The 10,000-nt window shown below is 41.6% G+C and overlaps 1 protein-coding gene across 2 annotated transcripts in view; it reads right to left on the reverse strand.

The window, feature by feature from the left end:
* The window catches only part of cnpy1 (canopy FGF signaling regulator 1), a 20,879-nt gene that overhangs the window by 252 nt on the left and 10,627 nt on the right, over nt 1-10,000 (reverse strand). For both annotated transcript variants that reach the window (XM_029452686.1, XM_029452687.1), the window contains 2 exons: nt 1,355-1,567; nt 510-606 (listed from right to left, as the gene is read on the reverse strand). In XM_029452686.1, coding sequence (XP_029308546.1) covers nt 510-606; nt 1,355-1,567 — 310 coding nt within the window. The remainder of the gene's footprint in view (nt 1-509; nt 607-1,354; nt 1,568-10,000) is intronic.

The raw sequence follows: 10,000 nt of genomic DNA on the forward strand, positions 1-10,000 counted from the left end.
ATTTGACATAAAAAACAATAAATAATTGTTAATTTGTATTTAAAAAGACTTCATCATGAAATGAGTTTGTGTGAAACAGCATTAACACAGTGTGTGTGCTCGAGAGACGTCTCTCAGATAAACTCTAGTATCTCTGCTACATGAGGCAGTGGAAGCTAAAAACCAACGGGGAAAGATAAGCAATATAAAATGATAAATTAACCACAGATGAGGACATTGGACAAAGTCATCTTTGTATGTCGTAACAAAAGTTAATGCATTCATCGAGATGAAAATGTTGAAATGCAGAAATAAGCAAAGAAAAAACTGATTTGAAATGATTTTTCTACAACAAAGCATTTGGGGTAATTTATCAAAGTTATTAATATTACCAAACACAATCTTTGAATTAATTTATTCAGCTAAATTCTCCATGAATTTCTCCAGCTGTAGTTAAAGATAGATATGGTGTGTGTGTGGGGGGGGGGGGGGGGCTGTGGTAGAGGGTGTGTGAAGATAAGCTGTAGTACCTGAGACTCTGTTGCATAACTCCTCGTGCACATGCTCTGTGTCCTCACTGAACAGAGAGATGATATCATCCTCCAGCTCCTCCACGACGGATTCACACTGAGAGAGAAACACAAGCGCAGAAGAAAGACTTGGCCTGGGGGAACAGAGCTGAGGCGGCTCGGCCATGCATACACAGCACACACACTGTCTTTTTGCACAATGGCGGTGACGCCGTTAGCAGGGCGGTGGCCATGTTTCCCCTCTGTTTGCCAAACTGTTCAGCCATTTTGACAACTCAATGGTCACGCCGCTAAGCCACAACTCCTCAGATTCACTCTATTTACTTCAACCTGATACGATAATATACATATATATATATATTATAAATATGTATATATTATATATATAATATACATATATATATATATATATATATACACACACACACACACACACCACACACACACACACACACACACACACACACACATTCCTACATTTACAAAGAATTGGTGTTGAGTTAATTAAACAGTTTGGCCTCCTAAAATAATAAAAAACTATATATTTCAAAGTTTTGCTATATTAGCATTACGACCATCTTGGAATACTTCCTGTTTACACAATTGATGACCTTTGATTGGACAGTCCCACAAATGTTTCATAGCAACCAATTTTGAAAGAACTATCTAGGAGCTTAGCAAAGACTTTACACACAAACTTATGAGTGAGGTGTAACCCAGCCCTGGTCTTCCAATGCCTCCAACCTACACATGTCTCTAAATTAGTCCATAGTTATGATTACGGATTACAGTTATATCACAAATACAGTACAAACTATAGTTTAATTATGCACTGTTGAACTTACTGCGAATTTCAGGCCACTGGATGCCTCAGGTCCATCAAACTGGAAGTTTTTAAAGTCGGGGAAGTCCCCGGTGGCCCCGCTGCTCCTGGGAGCAAACCTCATGTACTGTTTGTGCTGTGTGTCGGGGTCCACATGGAGGGCGTAGTCGCTCATGCTGTTGCACACCCCATCCAGGAGCTCGCTGAGGTGAGTCTCTGAGCGAGCGAGAGGTACCTGGCCACACAACCGAGAGACAGGAGGAAAACATAGAGAGCAGACGTTGAGCTGTCGAATGACTTGAGGAGATCTGACGTCCTGGGTTCTGGCCTGGATCTTTAGTCATATGACATTCCTCATATTTACCCAATGTTTCTTATACTAACTCAAGCGCACGCCTCTGAAAGTTGGGTAAACACACGTAGACCAAGCAGGATGTAACCTAAAAATATTACAAATACACTTCAGATCTGTGTCACTGTCATGGCAACCATGATAACACAAATGTGTAGCTTAGGGTGAGGAAAACAAAAAGTCTTTATAAAGCACTCTGACGTTGACAGTCCTCAATGTGTAGGTTTCCCGTTGTCAGCTGTGTTACACCACAGGGCTCTGTGTGGGTCGGCAGGGTGACCTCTTGTTTCCGCTGTGTTTTCTCCATCCTCACTAACAAACCTCACCCTCCAACTCTGACATTTAACCTGCGTGCATACCCTCCCCACCTCTCCCTCCAAACTCCACTCTCCCTTTCCTCTCCCCCTGTTGAGGACAAAACAGAGAGGCGGTAGTGTCTAGACAGGTCAAGACAGGTGCAGCGCCCTGCTCCCACCATCCCGGAAGGAGATTGGGTGACAGGGGTGACGACTGGGGGATAAGGGGGCGAGGACAGGGCGGTGAAAAGGGCTAAAGAGGGGTGGTGCAGTGTTGGGGGTGGGTGGGAGTTGTGCTGTTCTTTACACCTTCCTACCCTTCCTGAGGAGGGTGGGGTCAGTGGAGGAGATGGGAGAAGCAGGAGGCCTCCACAGAAGCCAAGTGCAGGGTAAACAGCTCATTTTCTCAGCCCTTGCACTGCTTCTCCTGCTTCTTTTTGGCCCATTAATCCCCCCTCCATCCTCCAATGATCAAAGGAGGAAATCTTCCTTGTCTTCTTTGGTCAAAAGGTGGCAGGGTGGGTGTGGGGGAGGGTTGTGGGGGTACGACACAGAGAGGAAGAGGGGAGGGTTGGAGGGCATCTTGCAGATGAACTGGATTTTGTAACAATGTAGATATATTATTCCCTGACCTCTTTTGTCCTTTTTCAGAATTGGCTGTGTTCCCTTCCGGGCCAAGCCTACTGATTACATTACACACACACACACACACACACACACACACACACACACACACACACACACACACACACACACACACACACACACACACACACACACACACACAACACACACACACACACACACACACACACACACACACACACACACACGTCACAAAGGGCCTCTCCACCATCTGTTTTCCTTGCTTTGCGTTTTCAGCTTGTTCATAGTAAAAATAAGTCGAACCACTGACTAATCCCTCTGTCTTTTAGGTCCACCCCACCTATTTAACTTCTGATTCATTCAGCAGGAGATCCCTTGAGCTTGACAACACTGTTGTGCTGAGGAGGAAGGAAGTTGGCGGTGGACAGAATGTGTTACAGCACGGGGCCAAAGGTTGGAGGGCAAGCACCGAGGGATGTAGGTCACGCAGGCCAATGACGATGAGCATCAGCTATCAATCAAAATCTGCTTGCGATGACTTTGACACCGGTGGCGACGCTTCATCCACTGAGTGAGTGAAATTTGTGATTATGCCTCGTCTAGCAAGTTTGTGGGACAAATATAAGTGGGGCTGATTGTTTTCATTATCTACCGATGTGCACATTACTTTCTCCATCAATTAATTCATAATTTGGTCTAAACAATTAGCAAAATGTCTTGTATCGTTAAACCAACAGAATCAGCAAATCACCACATTTAAGAGACTAGAACCAGGTTTTTGTCATTTTTGCACATTTGACTGATTCAATTAAGCCCCATTTAATTGGTGAATAATCTTGACAAAAACATCTTTACTTAAGGTTTGCTTTCCTAGCTTTTACTGAAGCTTTCAACCACATTTTATGGTCTTCATTAGCAGATGGAGTTGGCTCATTTTTCATGGAGATGACTTAGTGGCCAATGTTAATTTCTTAGTTCATATTATTTGTCAAACTACAATTTCCATGGTCAAGAATGAACCTTGAAATTCAAGGTGGAACTTGACATCATGATGCATTTGTATATTTCTTTAGGTCAATTATATTCTGTCGTGTTTTGGAAATCCTGGGTAGATGGTTTGGTTCAGAAATTCCTTTGACTCTTGATTTATGTTTATTAGGGGACAGATCTTAAATATATAAAAATATGAATTTTCAGTTATTATGGTGTGCAGCTTTCAAAAATTATTTTAAGACTTTGGAAATGAGCTAAAGCGCTGGATTTGAAAGATCGGGCAAATAAAATAGAAGAGATAGCGTTGTTCAACTACTTCATTTGGCAGTTTTTCATTTGTAACAGGAAATATATATATATTTTTAAAACCCTTGTGAAAGTGACAGGTTTTCTTTTCATGTCAATGTATTGTAGTAATGCTTCATTACATATAAAGGTCCTGCATTCAAAATGAAAGTGGCAGAGACAAGTTCTTTTGCTTTAACTTCTCATTATGAACTAAATGTTGATGGCACAATGTAATGGCTGTAGAATCATGACACCATTATGCAGTTCTGTCTGCCTCCGGATAACATCTCTCGGGAAAATGAAGGTTTATCTCTAGTAGCTATCCCCAGTTACCAATGAGTATCAATGTAAGTTCCTTGCGGTTACTAGCCCTAGTAGCGTAAATGGTTGACGATGGAACAACCAAAGTAACTGTGGAAAACAAAATGCTGTGTGTTCTGTGTTGGTGGTAGTTGCTCTTAAGAAAAGTGATAAAGAAAAGCGATCTGGATCTGTGCAACAGCCAACAATAATAAAAAAATGTTTTATTCAAAAGTAAAAGTACACTAGTGTTAACAAGCAAAATGTACATATTTAGTACCAAAAATAAATATGTATAAAAATGAAAAATGTCTGTTAATATTATAGGATTGTTATTAATGAGGCATCATTATGTAAGTATTTGCATGTTGCAGTTGGCCAAGATAAAGCTAATTTAGCCAGACTGAAGCTAATTTTATTTACTTTATATAGTGTTGGGCTTTTGTTTTCTGTTTTTATCTATAAAAAGCAACATTTTTACAATATGACAGCTAGTACTATTGCGGCCAGGTGTAGCGTGGTAAAAAGTACTATAAGCAGATCAAATTGTGGGTTATATTCATATTGTCTGAAATCATTAAACCATAAGAACTATGGTACATCACATAACTGCTCAAATGTGTCTTTTCTCATCATATATATGAATTTGATTTTATAAAACTGAGTTTAAAATTGAAACTTAAACTAAATCCTGAATCTCATCCAAGTCACATTAAAAAAAAAAGGACAATTCCCCCTGCCCGACAATAAAAGCACGTCGGTCCATCTCAGCCCGTGCTTGGGTCTGAGTCTTTATCATGCCATGCTACAAAATGGTTTGGAATTAAACCCCTTCCTTGCCAGTCGGAGTGTTGTGAAAGGGAGCTGTCAGTCACAGTGTTGTTTGAAGAATGGGGCTGGGGGGCGGTGGTGGTGGTGGGGGGAAGAGACCGGTTGGGCCAGAGAATAGGCTTCTCAGGGATGCTATCCTCCATTCAATTCCCATTGGATAGGGAGCCATTATTGCACCGCTGTGGACAGGGGCCTTTCAATTTCATTGTCCTGGTGTTATAGGCCAATGAAGACCCATAAATTAATAATAATAATGATATTGTCATCAAAGCTGCGAGTGGAAGGAGAAGCCGAAATGTCATTTTGACCATTATGCTATTTAAAGCATGGATTAGTGAATAAAAATATCCACAATAAAGGTTTAATGATAACAATATCCTAATTATGACAAGAGAAATATTGAAGACATTTGTAATTAGCTGGCAATTCTGACTGTAAATGATATGCATCCATAGAATAGCCTTAAGACTTGAAGCAAGGGGAAATTTGCTAGCCTGGCTCTGTCAAAAGTAAATTAAGTAATTGTAGCTTTAGTATTAGTCAAGCACTATTTCTCGCCAATTCAGTGATGGAGCGTGTCTCCGCTGCTGGATGCTAGGATCTTGGGGAACAGTGTGATCCTCTGTATACCCCCTCCAAATTTAAAAAATACATCTACCAAGCTCACTGATGAACATGTTGTGTCTTGTTTATCCTGTTTAACCCATTCACAAACAGGTTTTTATTGCTGGAAGTATTTCTGGATGAACAGAGACTGTACGCAGCTTCCTGACATATTGTCATCACACAGGTTGTCAGATTTGATACTGCATCGTGCCTGTGCTGAGACATATCTGATTATGAATACAGAATCTGTAGGCACCGGGAAAAGATTTTGGTATCTTAAGTGTTCTTGTTTTTGTTTGTAGTCTGAGTAGTATTGACCAATCACATTTGAGCAGGCTTTGGTTGCATGCAGGTAAGCAGTCCGTGTGGAGAGTCGAAACGTATTGGCTGAAATACAATCTTGGATGATGATTTAAATGAAAAATATGTTTTCATATGCAGATATCTGTTTATAGAAACCAACCTAACCAAAATCAAACTAGAGAGCTCGCGGCTTAATACATGTTTGTTAAGCTAACAGTACCTGTCCCCGCTCCACACCCTCTCCTCTTCCAAATATCACTTGCAATGGGCAATGGCCAAAATGCCAAACTCGAGGCTTCAAAACCGTAGTCCACAAACCAGTTGGTGTCGTCTAGGTGACTACGTCCACTTTTATATACTGACTATGCAGCTGCCCCAAGAGACTGACATCAGCCGATGGGTTCAGAGATTGCCCTCATTATAACTGGAGACTACAGTGCTCTGGGTTTATGGGAACACTGTTGCTTGCTGAGAACTCAAACTGTTCACTACAGCCGATGACATGATCCCTCACATATTTATTTTCTCTCTCTCTCTCTCTCTGTCTCTCTCTCTCTCTCAATATTATGTGCCACTGTGTCAGCGTGTCATTGTGCATCCTCTCATTCTCAATGCATGACTTCCCATCGGTCACTTTGAGATCAGCTCACCGCTCCAGCTAAGTTCAATGTCTTTGGAGGCATTTAATGTGTCATTGTTGCAGCATGCAGGTTTAACTTTTGTGCCAAAGACCAGCCCCATGCCCCCAGGAAGTCCTACTATGAGGAGGCCAAAGAGCAAAGACTTAAAACCTGCAAATCCTCCTCACTGATGGCATCTAAGCTGTGACATCCCTCCCTCTCCGATTCACACTAGGTCAAAAGCTGCTGAAAAGGAGGGAGCCGGGAGGGCATGGGATCAAGGTTTGGCTTCTTCTGTGGCTCAGTAACATTTGATTGACCAAACAATGCAACAGGTGGAGGTTAGTATCAGCTAAGGGCAGAGGAGGAGCTCATCTCTGGAGGAACCTCACTATCATGGCCTGGTGACTATAGCATGATCTCAATCCAAACTGTTTGCACCAGAAAAGGTGGTCTGGGTTGGCCAAATAAACCAGTGTCTGGAAGAACATTTGACTTGACCAAATATAAAGAAAAATAAATCGGGCCATGTTGGGCCAACCATGGTTTTCTAGGAGAACATAATATTATTCTAGGACAACATAATATTATGAAAATATGGGCTGTAGTTAAAGGTACAATGTGTAATTCCAATTGCCTGTCTGTCTGCCAGTCAATTCATTAGAGCAGATTCTTAACTGAGAGTGAATACATTGAAACAGTTACATTAAGACTATAGGAAACAGTTAGCAGAGGGCTTTCCCTGAGCTAATTGATGGTGTTCTAACACAGCGTGGTTGGACACCAGTTGGAGCTAGCTGATATATAGGATATATAGGAACCCTCCCGTGCCTCTGGGCCTGGCTCCTGTTCCTCAGCTCGTTGCTCTTCAGAAGGGGCAGAAGATGGCTCCATGGGGGCCGTCATTCACATGGCACTGGCTCACCTGCGGCTGGATGTACGGCAGTCAGAATCTACACTTGCTAGTGTTTTCTTTAGGTGCACTCCGGCACAGAGCACCTTTTCTGTTCCTCTCTCTGATGAATATCTGAGGGAGTTGCATACGTGCTGGAGGGACACTAGGGCTCTCTCCCCGTCTTACATCTGATGGCTGAACCCTGGCAGCCATGCAGGATGTGTCAGGATTGGCCTTGACCACATGCCAGCTATTAAGCATACCATCGCTTGACCCCAATTTTGGGTCACTGATTACCTGCTTTCTAAGGCTTACAGGATACCTGCTCACTTTCCCACTTGTTAATGTTAGTTCAGTGTTTTAATGGTTGGCAAATTGGTTGGCCAAATCTTACACATTGTAACGACCATGTGAGTAGAGCACAGTGAAGGATCCAGTGTTTTTTGAGTTTGGTGCCAAAGACTTTGCTGTTTCAATTATGAAAAAAACAAACAACAAAACAAAATAAATCCCTAGAGTACTTTTGATAGAACATCTTTCCCTAATAAAATTTGATGAAATTCTTATCACTGCTTCTTCTTATATGGTTGTTGAGGGTCAGTGTAAAATCACAGCTTAATTAAGAAAATATCATGTTATCATGATATCAACAACAGGGGCCAATACAAGGTACATTGCCATGAGCTGTCTTCTTACAGCAGATTCATAAAGATTATGTCTTGTGTTTTATCTGCCCGCACACGCACATGCACACACACACACACACACACACGCACACACACACACACAGAGAGCTAGGAGGCAAATTAAATGAAATCTAAGCGGGACCCACGGGGGGCACAAGAAGAGTAATTAGCATTCATATCTCAATTAATCCACCTTTAGACAACTACCTAATGAGAAGCCAAGAACGACACAGATAGCAGCACTAATAGCACCATGAAGGACACTCTAGATTTGGATGACATAAATGCAGTCCATCATGGGGACCAACATAAGTTCTTACCAGCATAAAGGGTAGTGTTCAAATGTGTAAGATACTTTTGTAAATAAACCATCTTTATGCAGCGTATCATATGTAACGTAAACTGTCCCCTCCGCAAGTACTTTAACTGGAAAAGTCAACTAATTGTTTTAATAAGGTACATCTCTCAGCGTTATCACTGGTCTCTATAAAGGCCGATCAAAAGAGCTTATCCGAATCCGCCGTGTGTCTAAACAGCCGGCTCTTTTAATTTTTATGTGCAACCCCCACACTAGCGGTGAATAGGCTCAGGTTGGCCGAGTGGTATGTCAATGCAATCTCAATTATGTTCCACTCTGGAGCGGCTGCTGAGTGCAACATCTAGTGGTTAAATTCAGTATACCGACAACACAAGTAGAAACGCTTTAGACTACTTTTTGCATATCGATACTCGCGCCCACTCTGCTGCTTACAACAGTCAATGAGAAGAACAGCAAAGCAGAAGTGCAATTTCACCAATATAAAAAAATACAGCTTATAAAAAATTGTAAAGAAGGCTATATAGACTGCAAAAATAACACAGTCACTGAAATTGGCAAAAAACCTAAGCAAACAAGGTTTTACTACACGGTTACATCCCTCACCTTATATTTCATGTCCACCCTATTATTTAACCTGCAGCTATCTCAGCTGAAACGATGTGTACGCCTGGGCTGAAGTCTGCGTGAGGTGCGTACATTCTTCTTTTAGAAATACCAGTTTACCTGTTGGTCTGTTGGTTTGTCTTGTCTCTGCAGCACAATGCTAGCAATGCTATTTTAACATGCTGTTTTCAGATGCAAGTTAGCTAGATTAATGTGATGTGGTGATTGCAGGTAAAGAGTCGAGTCTTCTTTGTGTAGTGGGTTAGTGAGAGGCTGCCTAATGGATGACCCTCTAGAACAGGGGGGCCCACACTTTTTCAGCTTGTGAGCTACTTTTAAAATGACCAGGTCAAAATGCCTGTATTAAAAAATGCTAAATATATTTATTTGTACTGAATATACTTTAATTATAAAACGGACATGTGAAATCAAGCAATCTGATTGGTTCTTAGCCGTGGTGTAATGAGCGTATATCACGGGTAGAATTGTAGTTACTTTTCACAACAAGTCAGTATCCCTCTGCGTCTGAGAAAAGCTACAACCGTTACAGCTGTTAAATTACGTCCGTTAAGAAAGAAACTTACAAAGCTTTACTCTGGAGGAGTGGATTGATCAGTGCCTATCTCCAGAGAAAAAAGCCCCTAAAAGACGACATGCAGAGCTACGTGAAGAGCAGGTAGACCAAATGGAAAAAAAAACAAAACGAACAGAACACCGCACTAGCTGTTAGTGTTGTTGCATAGCAAACACCTCGCACTATGTTTTGTGCAGGCAACGGAGGGACTATTTTATTTTGAACATCATTATTTAATAATAAAAACTATTTAAATTGGAGGGTGTATTTTTCTTTCATATTGCCCCACTTGGTAACCGTTTTATAAAAGCAATAGCTCACTTCAGACCATGATATATGCTCATTATATCACAGTTAAGGGGGTTGTCGGCCCGACGCGAACCACGCCCCTTAACT

This window comes from Cottoperca gobio, chromosome 17 (assembly GCF_900634415.1).
Source record: "Cottoperca gobio chromosome 17, fCotGob3.1, whole genome shotgun sequence".
Classification (NCBI taxonomy): Eukaryota; Metazoa; Chordata; class Actinopteri; order Perciformes; family Bovichtidae; genus Cottoperca; species Cottoperca gobio.